We start from the raw sequence: 16,288 nt of genomic DNA on the forward strand, positions 1-16,288 counted from the left end.
TAAAATCCAGTGAGATTAAAATTCTACGTTACTAATTTTAGATTCTAGGCCAGTTTTATTGTTCCTACTTCATTTATTATATATGTATTTTCTTTTAATTTCATTTATTATATATGTATATTCTTTGAACTTGTGAATGGTAAAGTACATTATGGAAATTTGGAAGAATTCCTGGAAGTCACTGCATTCAAACCTATTTTCATGTCATTTTTATACTCATTAGATGGGTACATCTTATAACATCAGCAGTTGCCTATACCTCTGGGTCAAATTAATAAATTAATTTTTGTTTAATCAACAAACTTAAAACTTGCTTGTTCTGACTTTCAGCGACTTTTTGCTTTGGGGTTCTTTTTCAAAAGCAGTTTTTCTTTTGAAGGTTTCAGTTATCTTCTTGACACTTGTATTACTGTTGTCAGTGGAATGCTGAAGAACTACATTCTTTTGTCAAATATTTTTCAACTAGCTTCCTAGAAGTCTACTAGTTTCCAGGATGAATGTGTTTATATGAAATAATTGTTCTGTTTTTAATCACTGATATATAATATTACGCAATTCAAGAAATAATGAAGTGATGAGTTAGGACATAAATATGGGAAAAAAAATAAAATCTCAAGTCATCCTTGCCTTCGAGGAATTTACAATCCAGTATTAAACAATAATTTTGCATCAAAATTGTGTTTTTGTTATTTATATGTTAGAAAATATCCAAATTCTATTTCAAGCAACAGATGACATTTAATTTTGAGCATCATTGCTGTCCCTTTACTTTGTTACTTATTTTAAAATACTTTATTGAGGCAGCTGAAGGAAAATAAATGTATTATAGTTTTCCAGAATATAAAAAAGGAAAGAATTTTGTGATTCCAAGATAGAAAATTTTATTAAAACATCACATTACAAAAATAGTGTATTGTCATATAGCATGAAAAATGAGGTCTAAGGCTTTTTAAAAGAATAAAACACTATTGTGTAAAAACTTTTATTTCTTGGGACAGTGGGAAGGAAATGAATAAAAATTTCCTTTTGTAATCCCTTGATCTAGGCCAAGAAATCTCTTAGGAAATGATCCAGAGCATTTCTCTTCCCAGTTAAGGTCCCTTGGTGAGTTTTATCTAATGAGGATCTTATTTTGTTATTGTAAAAATGAGAATATATTCTGTTGATTGAGATTCATATTGTCCCTTGAAAAATAACTTCTGCCTTTAGTATATGTGGTTTAGCTAAGAACTATGTAATTTTTTTCCTACTTTAAAAATTAAAATTTCTTGGGAAATTAAGCATCAAACATTTCAAATAGAAAGAAGAAAAAAATAGGATTGTTTATGAACTCATGAGTGTCTGTTAAGTACTATTTTAAAGCTACTATTATATTTAACATGATAATAATAGAATTATTGTCTCTTTCTGAACTTTCTGCATATTTTAAAATGTTCCATTGATATTCTTTTGCGGGGGAGGGGGGTTATACTTCATATTATTCACCAGCTAACAATACCACAAATAACAAGTAAAGCAAATAAACAATACGTATGTATGCATGTACATGGAATTCAGGGGTGGGGAACTTGTACCAGGTTCCCCACCTCTGTTCTATATTTTCTTCAAAGAGACAAGACATTCTTCATTACCAGGCTTCTAAATTCATGGTTGGTCCTTGAATTATTCAAAATCCTAAAGTCTTTTCAAGGTTGTTTTCCTTTACCTTATTGTGCTCATCATATTTTTCAGATTCTTCTCACTTTCCATCTGTTCATACAAGACTTCCTCTGTTTGTATTTGTTATCTCACAATTGGTTTAGCCATCCCCACTGTTTCTACTTCTTTGTTGTAACAAGTATTGCTATCAATGTTTTCCTACATATGAGTCTTCTTTGTCTCTCTTGGACCTTTTTGAGATCTAGGCTTGGTAGTGGCATACCCTGGTCAAAGTACAGTTCATTAACTTTTGGAGTACCATTCCAAATTGCTTTCCAGAAATTATTTAGTCCTTCCCCATCTTTTTAAAGGGCAGAAATCTGAGATGCCAAACCAGGTTAAGTGATTTTTTTTCCAGACCTATACAGCTGGTTAATTTGTGTTGATCCTCATCCTAAATATAAAGGAAATTTAAATTCTTATATTTGTTTGTCCCAGCCCCATTATATAATTTAGCTTATGCTCCTGTTTGTTGCTCCCTCACCTTTATAGAGTGTGGGTTATTAACGAACATTTTAATTAATACCTGGTTAGTGTAAAACACTGTACATGATACCAACTATTTTTGTGCTCTATAAGGAGTGACTTTTGGATCATTTCAGGATCATTTTAGTTGATGTAGACTTCTAAATATTTAAATATTTTAGTTCTTGTAATAGAAGACTAATTTTTTTTTGATAGTTCCAGAAGTCTAATGATAGTAATTATAGATGAAAAATGCATCACTTCCTAGGGAGAGTTTGGTTTCCTTCCCCCCCTTCCCTTTGTACTCAAAGAAAGTAAGGGGTAATTAACAGAGATAATAACAAAGTATAGTCCCATTTTAGCACTTAATTTAATGTACTAATAATATAATTAATAATAAATTGATATGTTAGAGTAAATGTTAAAATGGAACTATGCTTTATTTATCACATACAAAGAGTGAAATTTCCCAGGTAAAATTTAAGAGACTATGCCTGGCAGTTGAGAGTAAAGGTATGAAGAGGAGACCCTGCCACCTGTTCAGCTGAGATGTCTTATCAGTGTGAAGCTTCTCAGTGAGAACAAGGACATCAGTACTTTACATTTTGCAAAATGGTTTCTTTAAACTATTTCCTTTGATTCTCACAACAATTCTGTGGGATAGAAACAATTTCACCCTGCATAGATGAGGAAACTGAGAATGAGAGAGGTTTAATGATTTGTCCTGCATTACACAGAAAGTGACTGAGGTAGAATATGGAGTATGGTTTTCATGACTGCAAGTCCAGTGCTGTCTCCTTTACTCCACTTAACTGTCTTATTAAGAGGACCTGAAAGGATCTGGCTAAGCTCTGAATCTTCTGGAGCCCAGGTCACAGGCGCTGATGGAGCTGAAGTTCAAGTACCATGGATTTTGTCAGTCCAACTTATTTAGTGCAAGGACCTCAAAGTCCATCTTTCAGTGTAGTTATGATTTCTATCTAATTTTTTTATCTGGCAAACTTTGAGCCCAATAGCACTGTTGAGAGAATTGCCATCATTCTGGCCCTATAGTTCTGCTAAGATAATCACTTGAATCTTCAGGGACTGGTTGACTCCTGTTGAGCAGGTTTATACGAGGCTGATAAATATGTCAGAAATGCAGCCAAATACCAAATTAAACCTCCCGTTCAAGTTTGGCAGTGTCTCTGAAGTTGTCTGGTTTTGCCAATTTGAACATGCTAGTTTTCCTGCGTAACTGATTGAATATACAAGAAGGAGACATTTAAAACATTTTGTTAATGATGACTAGTTATGGAATGAATAAAGCATTTATTAAGTGCTTGCTATGTGCCAAGCACATATGCTAGGGATACAAATGGAGAAGCAAGACGAAGTATCTTTTTTCAAAGAATTCACAATCTAATGGTGGAGATAACAAAAAGGAGAGGTTTCAGCTTCGGATTGGATGAAAAGGTCCCTTGGTCTTTAGGGAAGGCAGGCATAGCAAATGGTAATGCATATTCTTCCATGGTGTTTCTACTGATCATCCATTCTGGTGTCAAACCATTTAATACCACTGTTGTTCAGTATTGTACTAGAAATGTTAGCTACAGCAATAAGAGAAGAAAAAGAAATGGAAGGAATTAGAATAGGCAATGAGGAAACAAAACTGTCAATCTTTGCAGATAGCGTGATGATATACTTAGAGAATCCCAAGAGAATCCAATAAAAAAGTACTTGAAATAATTAACAGCTTTAGCAAAGTTGCAGGATGTAAAATAAAACCTCAAAAATCATTAGCATTTCCATATATTACCAACAGAAGCTAGCAGTAGAAAGAGAAATTCCATTTAAAATAACTAAACAAGAAAAAATACTTGGGAGTCCACCTGCCAGGAGCTATGTGAACACAATTACAAAACACTTTTCACACAAATAAAATGAAATCTAAATAATTGGAAAAATATCAAGTACTCATGGGTAGGCTGAGCCAACATAATAAAAATGACAATTCTGCCTAAAGTAATTTACTTATTCAGTGCCATACCAATCAAACTACCAAAGAATTGTCTTACAGATCAAATTATTTTATAGAGCTAGTTAAAAATAACAAATTCATATGGTGAAGAATATCAAGGGAATTAATGGAAAAAATGCAAAAGAAGGTGTCCTAGCAGTACCAAATCTCAAACTATATTATGGAGCAGTAATTATCAAAATTGTCTGGTACTGTCTAAGAAACTATGGTGGATCAGTGGAATAGACACAGTAATAAATGACCATAGTAACCTAGTGTTAGACCCCAGCTTTTGTGACAACTCACTTTTTGTCAAAAACTGCTGGGAAAATTAGAAAACCATGTGGCAAAAATTAGGTATAGAACAACATTTTACATGATAGATAAAGATCAGCTGATGACATGAGCCAATTAGCTGAGCAAAGAATAGTTTCCCCCTCAGATCTATGGAAAAGGGAAGAATTTATGATCAAACAAGACACAGCATTGAAAAATGTAAAATTAGAAGGAAAGCAGAAAACTGGGAAACAGTTTTTACAGCAAGTGTCTCTGATCAAGGTTTCGTTTCTCAACTACGTAGAGAACTAAAGTAATTTACAAGGTGAGGCCTTTCCCAATTGATAAATGGTCAAAGAATATGAACAGTTTTCAGTTGAAATTAGAGCTATCTATAATCATATAAAATGCTCTACATCACTATTGAGTAGAGAAATGCAATATGACAGAAAAACAAATTGAATTATGTTGGAAAGAAAGTTGGAAAGGAGTTGGAAAATTGGGACACTAATGCAGGATTGGTGGAGTTGTGAACTAATCCAACCATTCTGGAGAGCAATTTGGAACTATGCTCAGGGGGCAACCACACTGCATCCCTTTGATCCTCAATGTCCTAGAATATCGCACAGAGATGATTAAAAAGAGAAAAGGAATTATATGCACATAAATATTTATAGCAAATGTCATTGTGGTGGTAAAGAATTCTAAATTTAGGGGATTTCCATAAGTTGGGGTGTGGCTGAACAAGTTGTGACACATGAATATGATAGAATATTGTACAATAAGAAATAATAAGCACATGGGTTTCAGAAAAGCCTGGAAAGACTTGTGAATTGATGTAAAGTGAAATGAACAGAACCAGAACATGTACACAGTAACAACATAATACGATGGTCAACTATGAGTGACTTAGCTCTTAGTAATGCAGTGATCCAAAACTATTCCAAAAGACTCATGATGGCACATGCTATCCATATGCAGAGAAAGAACTGATGGTGTCTGAATGCAAATGGAAGCATACAATTTTCACTTTTTTTCTTAGTTTTTTCCTTTTGATCTGTTTCTTTATCAATGTGACTAATTGAGAGATATGTTTTACTTGATGACACATAGATAACCTCTATCAAATTGCTATTTTGGAAGAGGGGATTTGTGGGAGGAAGAAAAATTTGAAACTCAAAAACTTTTTAAAAGAATGTTTAAAATTGTCATGTATAATTGGAATAAATAACATACTATTAGAAAAAACTAATGAATGTGAAAAAATACAGAGAAGCAGGGAAGCACCTAAATGAACTGAAGTAGTAATGTATGATCAAGAAAACAATGTACACAATGAATTGAAATGGAAAAAAAAGAACTACCTCAAAGAATTGAAAATGAGGCTTGAAAAATGATAAAGAAGAAAAACAGTTCAAAAGAAGAGATCTGGAAACACTCCCATCCCATTCCTTTGTGATGATCAGAGGTCCAAGACTATTTTATGAATTTCAATATTTTCAGAGTTTTGAAATGTATTGATTAGTTTTGCTGTTTTTTTCTCTTATTTTCTTTTTGTTCTTAAAAATGGAGAGGGGTATTGGGGAAAACTTGTGTTGTAAAAAACAGAAGATATCAATGGGTCAGAATATAAGTCTGGCCATACTCATTTACTGGCATAAGAGTTTCTCAGTTCATAATTTATGGGTTAGGAAGAAGAAGGTGAAAAAGTATGGGGGAGGGGGGAAGAAAACATTGGGTTTAGACATTATAGACCTATATTTCTTTGTTATACCATAATCCAGACCTGTACAACTTGTCAGTAGGTAGGGGCCAAAATTAAAATAGGCTAACCTTCTTTGGGCTGCAGATAAGCTTTTTAGTGGCTTATTTTCCAAATAAAGGTGTAAATTAATTAAACTATTTTGCAAATAACCTGTATTTTTAAAAAGGGAAATTTTGATTAATATTAATTAATTATAATTAGTACTTAATATTTTCATTCATGAAATCACATTAATGTTTTTAAAAATGACTTTGCTAAATGGTACAAGTTTTAAGACATTTTTCAGGTTTTCTTATTGTTTACCTTTAGTTGCTTCTTCTTTGCAATCAGTTTATTGTACTCCAGAATCATGTTTAGTAGCCACCTTGTTTTCTGAGTTTATTTTTGTGAAAAAGCACTCTTCCTCACTGAGATTTTTCAACAATTTAGATGCTTTAATTTTTCATTGGTATCCAATTTGCTTAAATCAAGATTTTTGATTCAAAATGGTGACAAAGATTGTGTTCCTTCGGTACAGCTATTACTTCGTGGCTAACAAGGCACAATATTTTGTCTCTTGTGTAAGTATCCAAGTATCTATGTTCACTCTGGATTAAACACTCCATGTTCTAATTAGATCTTCCCTTTCTTTTTATCACTTATTTTATAAAGTCACCCCAAGACTTTAATGGTAGCACCAGAAATTCTCAGTAACTGCTCACATACAAAGGAGTATTGAACTGAGGGTTTGACCTTGGAGAGAGCATCAGATACTCATGTAATTTAAGAGAGTGGTGAAGACTCTCCTGTTGTTGATGCTCATGGAGCAGCGGGCAAGTGGCCACATTCATTTTGTTCCTATTGAACTCCAGTAAGGACCAAAAACCCAGTGCACCTCTCAGAGTAGAGGCACACTGACAATGGTTGGTTGCCACGGCTCACGTGATAAACAGGAAAGAGTGTGAAAAGAGTGTGAAGTGTGGCAACCCACCTGCCAAGCTTCATGATGGGCTCAAGGGTGACTAATGAAAGGCAGGTTAAGGGGGCAAGGACAAAGCACTTGCTAAAAACTTTACTTTCTTTTCACATTCTTTTTTTTTTTTTTTGCAGTACCTCTGAAATATTTTCACCATATATGGTGCAGGCCTGCCATAACTTATAGTTACCTGTTTGTATATAGGACCTTTGTGAAGGAAGCATTTTTTGACATCTTAAAGCATTATATAACTGTAGTTTAAATAATAAATTCTACTAATCAGAAAAAAGTTGTAATCTAGTAAGTGAGTAGTAAAGGAATGTAGGTTAGTAGTAAGGAAACATGACAAACAACGTTGATTTAGATGTATTTTATTGGAGCAAAAGATGACCCCGTGGGGAAAGTGGGAGAGTTGGTATCACAAAGTTCAGAGAAACCAGGGGCTATAGGCAGGTAGATTTTTGAGTGTCCTGGGGTTGGACTCTCCTTTCTCTGCATGAGCGCTGTCTTTTCTGGGCTAGCAGCTTTGTGCCTTCAGGAGAGTTGTTTTGGGACTGCTCCTTCCCTGAGAGTGAGGAAATCACTTGCTCTCTTAACCACCGAAGAATCCTGCCTATGTTTAAACAGGACAGCGACTGTCTACCTGGGGAAGAAGGTGTCTGGTACTCCCTCTTTTCTGTGAAGAGTGAGGAGGATTCTCCAGAGCTTATTATCCTCTTGTAGCTTGGTGTTTCCTTCCTGTACTGCCAAGTCTGCAACTGCCAAGGAAATGAGGGGTTACTCTGTCTGGAAGGAGTTTGCAAAAGAGTGACTTTCCTCTTGGCTCATTATAGTGCACATTCTGACAATGTTTGTGAAAGGAGGAAATTTGACATAGTGCTTGGTCCATCATTTTAAGGGCAGTATTTTAATATCTAATCCCATAAGAAATCTGCCTAGTTCATATTTATTTCCTTGAGATTTTCCCTCTAGTCCTTTTTGTCTTCCTACTTAGTTCTTCTACTTTGGAAGATAATTTCTTTCACTGTTTTTTCCTTCAATACGTTCCCACCACCCTAAAGTGCTTCATCAGGTCCAGCCTGTTCCATCTGGGGAAATTAAGGCTCTGTTTTGGGATTTTCCCACAGCAACCCTTCATTTTGTCCCCTCCCCCTCTCCCTTTTCCTCTGGCTTGGTAGCTTCCCTTGCTCACCTCTGCCCTTTGAAAAGTGATTTCCCAGTGCAACATCCACAGAATATTATGTATACTTAACCTGCTTTGTTGCTTTGAGCTGGCACTCCTGTGGCATGACTGGTTGGACCAGATGTCTATTTTCTGCCAGCGGAACAGTTGGAGAGGCTTGAGATATAGTCTCATATTGGATGGACGTAGTGGTGGTTTTAGTGGTTTCTAGAGGGGAAACTGTGGTGATCTGGGAATCTTTCAGAAGTGACCCAGGGATAAAGGTATCTTCTTTCTGAGTGTCTGCTTCCAGCTTTTGAACAAAACCATCCAGCTCCCTCATAGTCTGGTGGGTATTTCTTTCCTGCTTCATGCCTGCCCAGTTATTTTCTCTGTTCAGTTTCCAGTTAGATACTGAGCATAATTGGTCAGGGACCAGATCAATATCCCATGCTAGAGTAATTCTAAGTTTGGAAAATTGTTCTGGGCTGGTCTCAACTTTGCTATATCTTCCTTTAGGTTTCCCCATTCTTTCGGTCAGCCATGCTCCTTGGAGGGGTGGGAGAAAATGGATGGATTCACCCTCTGGTCCTGTTTCCTCACAGGAGTTTATATCTTGTGAGGGATAATAGCCCACAGAGAGGCTGAAATTTGATTCAGAGCTGCTTATCTCTGTGCCAGCACAATAATTCCAGGAGGATGGGGACTGAGTCATAGTGTCCAAGGGGTCAGACCTCAGGACCTGGGTGGTCTGGTCTTTCAGACCTTCCTTGTCTGAGAAAACAGAAAGTCACTATACTTTGCCCCTACTCTTTGAGTAATCATCCATTCCCATGCTTTCCATGACTGCCATCCCATAGAAGTTTTACTTTTCAAAGGAGGGTATTGCCTTTCTTAAGAAACCCACTGTAGTGTGTAACAGCCCTTCTCCCTAGCACATTCCTCCTGACATCTTAACTCTATTCTTTGCTGTAGTTTCAAAGCATAGGTAGAAGAACAAACAGTTTATATGTCTTTGATATGCCAATCTCTATTGGGAGACCACATTAAGAAGAACATTTATAGGATTATGAGTTGTTAACTGTGAGAGGCTATAAATCATTTTGGATCCTGAGAGTCGCTTGCTTAAAGTCCAACTGTCACAGGGCTATGTTCTGCAACCGTTGGTTACCACGGCAACATATTGACCCAAGGAATTAAGCAGTATTTCAGAAGCAGAACCTGAGAGGCAGAGCACAAATCACTGGACTGTTAAGCTATGAGGAAATGAAAGAAGGACATAGCATTGATCCTTTTGAGTCTAGCAGCACTCTCCATACAACATCCTAGATCACACTAGTAAGCTGGTTAGAGTCTCTTCCTCTTACTTTGAGGAGAGAGCCATTTCATTTACTTATAGGGTGGGAAATGGCAGCTTTGTATCCCCTTGGATATCCGTGCTAAATGAAGACAAACTAAAACATTCTAAGACCCTTCAATTTGAAAAAGTGAAGGTTGATAGTGGAAATGACATCCCTCCCACCCCCAATCTATGTAATCATGAATGGTATAGATAGAAATTGGACATTGCCTTATTTATTAAATGCAGAAGAGTAGGATAAGAAGCCTTGCTTTGCAACCTGAATGAGGTAAGTTTAGGGAAAATAAGAAATGCTACTAAATACATCATTTCCCGTCAGAATTATGTTGCTTCAATCAATGGTTTCTTCAAGCTTGTTATCACTAATTATCAAAATTATGTTTTGAAGAAATTCTAATCTCTTAATAAAAACAAATGTGTATGTAGCAATTTAAGTTTATAAAGCATTTTATTTTTGTCATATTATTTTCAATTTTTAATTAAATAATCATTAATAAATATTTCAATAGATAACTAAGAACAATAAAGAGAAGTATATAAATCTGGGGAACTATTGCATAGATTTGTTTTTCTTCTGTGTATTTAAAATGTATCTTAATTTCTTTATGTCTCATCACTGTATAGTAACACTTTTGTTTAGTTGTTTTCAGTTGTGTCTGCCTCTTGGTGACCTGATTTGTGGTTTTTTTGGGAGAGATGCTAGGGTGATTTACCATTTCCTTTTCTAGCTCATTTTATAGATGAGGAAACTGAGGCAAACAGGATTACAGGTTTGCCCAGGATCACAGGGCTAGGGAATGTCAGAGGTCAGATTTGAACTCAGGGAGATGAGTCTTCCTTACGCTAGGCCTGGTACTCTATCCACTACTCAACCTCACTGCCCCACTAACCCAACCCTTCCACCAAATAGCAGCCTTTCCTTGTAAGGAATAAGTATAATCAAGTACAACAAATCAACACATTGACCATGGCTCAGCATGTACAACTCTCAGTCACAAAGCAGGAGGTATCCTTCATCATCAGTCTTCCAAAGTAATGACTGGGCACTGGTTTTAATAAGTATTTTAATAAGTATTATTTCATTTGGTGCCAAGAACAACTTTGTGAAGGTTGATAGATAACTGTGGGCATTTTTATCACCCCCACTTTATAGGTGAGGAAACTGAGGCCCAGTGATATGGTACTCAAGTTCATTCAGTAAGTACATGTCAGAATTGGAATTTAAACCAATTTTCTGCTAAGTCTTTGCATTTATGCTTACCTGTAATCATTTAATTCAAATCCTTCATGCCCAAAGTGTTGCTAGCAGGAGGCTGAATTTGGTGGTCAGTGCTGAAGACCAAATTGTTTTCACCTGTGATAGGGAGGGAAGTGGCTCATTTTGGTCTTTTGGGGGAGATTATTGTATAAGGACAGCCTTAAATACATTAGGACTCTTCAGCTGGGAATGGGAATTACTAGGATCAGAAGAGTCTTAGGAAAATCAAGTGACTTGAATTCAGGGAAAATAACAAGAAATGCTACTTCATATATCAAGTAGTTAGGAATTCCTTCTATTGAAATTAGGAAGTTGTGTGCAACACAGGTGATTGTGGTGAAGCAGCTTAGTGCATCTGAAAAAAAAGCAAATGTTGGGTTAGCAGAACTAAATCCTCACTGTCTCTTACTGTCCTCGTGGTCTTGGGACAGACCACTTCTAAATTAGAAGTCCTGTTTGAAAACACAAGACAGCAAAGAAAAAACTTGTCTTGTTTTGTGATAATTCTGCATGAGGTTGTTCAGAAATACAGTATGCACTGATATAATTAGGATAATATTTTGCTTGAAGGCTACTGATGAGTTGCCCATATACTTGTTCCACAAGCCATTAAAAAAATCAATCTTTAAAATTTGGAAGTAGTTAGATAAATGGCATATTACATAACCAAATGATATCCTGATTAACCTTACATTGGTATTTGTACAGATAATATGTAAATAGGGAGTAAGTAGCAGTGTTGGAATGAAGTTTCATATTCAGTGCTCCTGCCATTGGGCCAGAGTTGGACAGAGTGGATGTGTGGTTCCTTAAGTGCATCTGGGTCTAAGGGTTCCAAAAGCTGTTTAGCTTTTGAGTGTGTGTGTGGTGGGAGGAAGGGGTGAAGAAGGGTTAAGTCTTCTTACCCACTCCCACTTTTAAAAGTTAGCATTCTCAAGGGGCACTCTTCCTATTTAGAGGAATCAGAAAAATTTCGATTCTTTAAATGTACTTTAAAAATACTGAGTCAGTTCTATGTAATGTATTAATGTATGCCATATGGGGTATGCCTAGGGCGGCTAGGTGGTACCGTGGATAGAGTGCCAGGACTGGAATCAAGAAGACTTAATCTTCCCTAGTTCAAATCTGGCCTCAGACCCTTACTATCTGTGTGATTCTTTTTAAGTCATTTAATTCAGTTTGCCTTAGTTTCCTTATGTATAAAATGAACTAGAAAGGAAAATTGCAAACCAATCAATGCAGTATCTTTGGCAAGAAAACCCCAAATGAAGAGTCAGACACGACTGAAACTACTGAACCAACATGGCATATATTAAGATGTCAGGAAGACCATAAATATACTTCCATTAATAAGTGGAGGTATAGAGGAGGTGGGAAATAAGCCCTTCTCTATCCCATGTCCTTACCACTCACATTCAAAAAATTGTTCTAGATTAATTACTTCTGAGAGCCTGTTTGAACCTAAGTGAAATTGAGCCATATTTCAAAACTGATGGAAGTCATAGAAACAAATTTTAAACATAGTAAATTCTATACATTCTACAGAATTCCTTAGACTTCTCAATCAACGATCAGTTAACAAGAATTTATTTATATGCCAAGTACTAAGGCACTAGATATGAGTACAAAAATTATCTCAACAAGAGAAAAATTAGGGAGGCCTCCAGGTGTCTCAGTGGATGTAGCAGTAGGCATGTTCAAAAGGAAAATTTTTCTAGTAGCAGAACTGATACTCATTGAAATGATAGAAGGGGGATAATATACTTTCTAGTGATGCAAAAATGGGCAGGAGAAATTACTCATTGTATCTGAAAAAAAGAAAAATTTGAAAAGCCTTAATTCCAAAGTACAATGTGGTAATGAGTCTAAGTTATTCCTCTTCATTTTCTTGTCTTAATTCAAATGGTTCCACGTTTACCCATTATGTAATTAGTAATAAGGAAAATTAAATTCAGAAAATTTATAGTTGTCCTAGGGCTTTTAGAAGGAATTAAATCAAATTATTTATTTTTATGTATTATATTTTAGTACATATTAAATTTAGTATAAATTAAAATCAAAACTTGATCTCTTTTATTTTTTAATATCACCCTCATTTCCATATACCACTTTCCCATCTCTTACCTTCCCCAGCAAATGATCTCTTGTCACTCAATCCACAGACATTTATTAAGCACTTACTTTGTGCCAGGTGGTAAGTTATGTATTAGAGAAACAAAGGAAGTCAAAGGCACCACCTCTACCGTAGTGAAATTTGAATTCCTTTAGGGGAAATTATTCTAGTGATTAGGAATAGAGTTGCAGTTGCATCTTAGAAGATGTGGAGGGGAAGTATAATAGAAGAAGCCTGGAAAAGTAGGAAGGTAGCAGTTTTTAAAGAGCTTGGTTACAGTGAGCCAGAGCAGTTTGAATTGGGAGAAGGGGCTGAACTATGTCTCTGGAAAATTACTTTGGCAGTTGAGTGAAGGATGAGTGGTGTGAGAAAAGACTTGTCATAGGGATACCGATTAGAGGGTTTCTTGCAACAGTCTAGGTAAAAGTGAGAGTGTGTATTGCAATTGTGGCTCTCCGAGTGGAGAGACAGGAATGTTATGATATTATGGTGGTAGAAATAAGATTTGAGAATACTATATGTCGGGTGAGCAAGAGTGAGGATTCCAGGAAAATGTCAAGGTTGTGAAACTGAGAAGACTACCCTCAACATTAATAGGAAATCTTGGAAGAAAGGGTTCCAGAGGAAAGATGATGAGTTCAGTTTTAGACATTTTGAGATCAAGATGCCTACAGGATATGTGGTTTGAAATAACCAAAAGGCAGTTGGTGATATGGGATTGGTGCTCAGGAAAAAACATAAGGAAGGGGGGAAAATTCATTTTACTGAAACTAATGAAAACATCACTAAGTCTGACAATAAAAATAATATTCTCTACCCATGTGCTTCATCCTACAAAGAAAGGAAGGAGGTATGTTTTTCTTTAGGTAGTAGGTCAGATATATTTTGTGTCTATATGGAAACGTTTTTTTTTTCCCAAATAGATTATCAATTCCTTGAGAGCAAGGACTGTTTCTGTTTTGTCTGTGTATCCTAACTCATATCTGGGACATAGTGGACTTGTTGACTGACTGATTGCTTGTGATAAAAGTGGAAAGGGAAAAACAAGAAATGTCCCCCAAACCCACTCATTTCCCCTTATAGTCAAAGGCATCACCTTCTTCCTCAATCACCTTCCTTGAAATCTCAAGCTTCATTCTTATCTCACATATGCAATCATTGGCCAAATCTTTATCATTTCTTTTTCTAATCAATCATCCAAAAGCATTTATTAAGCACTTACTATGTTCCAATCATTGTGCTAAATTCTGAGGGTACAGAAAAATATAAAAATAGTCCCTGCCTTCAAGAGGTTAGCAGGACGGAATAAATGTTTATATCACCCTTACAGTGCCTGGTGCTATTATTTTTTTTTTTTACTATTATCTCATTTGAGCCTCACAATGACTCTCGGAGGTGGGTGCTGTTCTTATGCCCATTTTACAAATGAGGAAACTGAGGCAAACATGTTAAGTGACTTTCCTAGGGTCACATAGTCTGAGGTCACTGATCTTCTGGATTCCAGGGCCAACTGGAGCCACTGCACCACCTAGCTGTCTGGGGGGAAATAACAGGTAAATTAGTCTCAGAAGGGCAAATACTGGGAAGCTGGAAAGACTGAGAAGGGTTTTCTGCACAAGGTGATATGTGAACAGAGACATGAAGGGATACAGGGAAGGTAAGAATTAGAGATGAAGAAGAACACTCCTAGCATGGGGGACAGCCAGTCCAAAAAGCCAGGAGTCAGGAAATTCAGCGTTATGTGTGATGCTCCAGAATGAGGGGCAGTGTAGCTGAGCTGTAGGGTACACAGAAGAGTGTTAAGTATAAGTGGACTGTAAAGGTAGGAAGGTAACCATTTATGAAGTGTTTTTATTGATGCCTTTTTTTAAAATAGCCATAGTTTTCCCCAGTATTCCTCTCCCTTCCCTTCCCAGAGAAACACCCCATATAACCAAAAGAGAAAATAAAAAGAGAGCCAAATAGTCTAGTCAATATATAGGAAAAGTCTAAATATATGTGCAACACTGGCGTTTGCCCTAGGAGTGTCATCTTTATAATTTTGCAACATTCACTTTTTAATTTTTTGGGGCGACACCACTATGGTCATTGTATATGTTGTTTCCTTGGCTGTGTTTTCTTCACTCCATATCAGTATCAGTTCATGTAGTTCTTTGCTGTTCTGTATTTATCACATCATTTCTTGAAGCAAAGTCACATTCCATTGCATTCATGTGTCACAATTTGAGTGGCCTTTCCGTATCAATGGGCATCTACACTGTTTGCAATTCTCTGCTGTTGCATAAAGTCCTGCTATGGAAAATTTTGGCATATGTGGAGATAGTCTTTTTATCAATAGCCTCCTTGGAGTATGAGCTCAGTAATTATAATTCTGGTTGAAAAGGTATGGGCATTTTAGTAATCTTACTTGCATCATTCCAAATTGTTTTCTAAAATGGTTGTACTATTCCCAGCTCCTCCAACAGTTCACTGGTGTGCCTATTTTATGAAAAAGTTTAAACAACCATAGGGGACTTCATATTTTATCCTGGTGGTCATAGGGAGCCACTGCAGTTTGTTTATTAGGCATTAGATATGAGCTGTGTGTGGTGACTGATTGAAGAATGGATTGGAATGGAGAGAAACTTGTGATAGAGAAATCAATTTGAATATTACATATAAGGGTCTGAACTGTGGTGGCAGCTGTGGGAGGAGAGCAAATGTAACTTAGAGATGTTTCAAAAGTAACAATAAAATCTGGCAATAAATTGGATACATGGGGTGTCTGAGTGTGAGGAGTGACATGATTGACATGATTCTGAACTTGTGAACCTGAATAGGCAGGGGACTGTGGCCATGGAGATACCTTCAAAAGTAATAAGGAAATTTGAAGAGGCAAGGGTCCAGTTTTAAACATGTTGAGTTTGAAAGTACTTACTGGACATTCAGTATGAGACTGTCCAAAAGATTCTTGGTGATGTCCCAAGCTAAGGGTTTGTTTGTATGTGTGGGGAAAACCGCTATTGTCAGGCCTCTTCCAGATAAGCCACCTCTCTTGCTGGGCCACATGCCAAGAGCCATCTCCTGTACCACAACATGAAACCAGTGTGTCCTTTCCCAGTAGGTTGGTCTCTTCTGACAGGATCTCTTCCATGTCCTACTTCCCTGGGGCCTTCTTGCAGAGAAGCAAAGCATACCTTCCTACCCTCCATAGCAGGCCCAGCAGTCCCAAACATCTGCCTGCTCCTGCCTCCTTGC

The 16,288-nt window shown here is 36.5% G+C and overlaps 1 protein-coding gene across 1 annotated transcript; it reads right to left on the reverse strand.

Annotated features, from left to right (window-relative positions):
* Positions 1-7,601: 7,601 nt before the first annotated feature.
* On the reverse strand, positions 7,602-16,184 carry LOC118851340 (uncharacterized protein C12orf71-like). Its single transcript, XM_036760791.1, has 3 exons — positions 15,969-16,184; positions 8,412-9,089; positions 7,602-7,916 (listed from the first exon to the last, which is right to left on the reverse strand). The coding sequence occupies exons 1-3, from the start codon at positions 16,182-16,184 to the stop codon at positions 7,602-7,604; spliced, it is 1,209 nt and encodes a 402-aa protein (XP_036616686.1).
* Between the last annotated feature and the right edge of the window lie 104 nt (positions 16,185-16,288).

Source organism: Trichosurus vulpecula, chromosome 5 (genome assembly GCF_011100635.1).
Source record: "Trichosurus vulpecula isolate mTriVul1 chromosome 5, mTriVul1.pri, whole genome shotgun sequence".
Lineage (NCBI taxonomy): Eukaryota > Metazoa > Chordata > Mammalia > Diprotodontia > Phalangeridae > Trichosurus > Trichosurus vulpecula.

What these genes read in the sequence shown, in the direction of transcription:
- LOC118851340 (XM_036760791.1), bottom strand. Translation starts at nt 16,184, where the DNA reads ATGGAAGAGATCCTGTCAGAAGAGACCAACCTACTGGGAAAGGACACA. An exon ending in AGTCTCATACTGAATGTCCA is followed by an intron (nt 9,090 to 15,968) that starts GTAAGTACTTTC and finishes TTCTCAGACAAG; the next exon opens with GAAGGTCTGAAAGACCAGAC. An exon ending in AGCTCAAAGCAACAAAGCAG is followed by an intron (nt 7,917 to 8,411) that starts GTTAAGTATACA and finishes TTTCCTTGGCAG; the next exon opens with TTGCAGACTTGGCAGTACAG.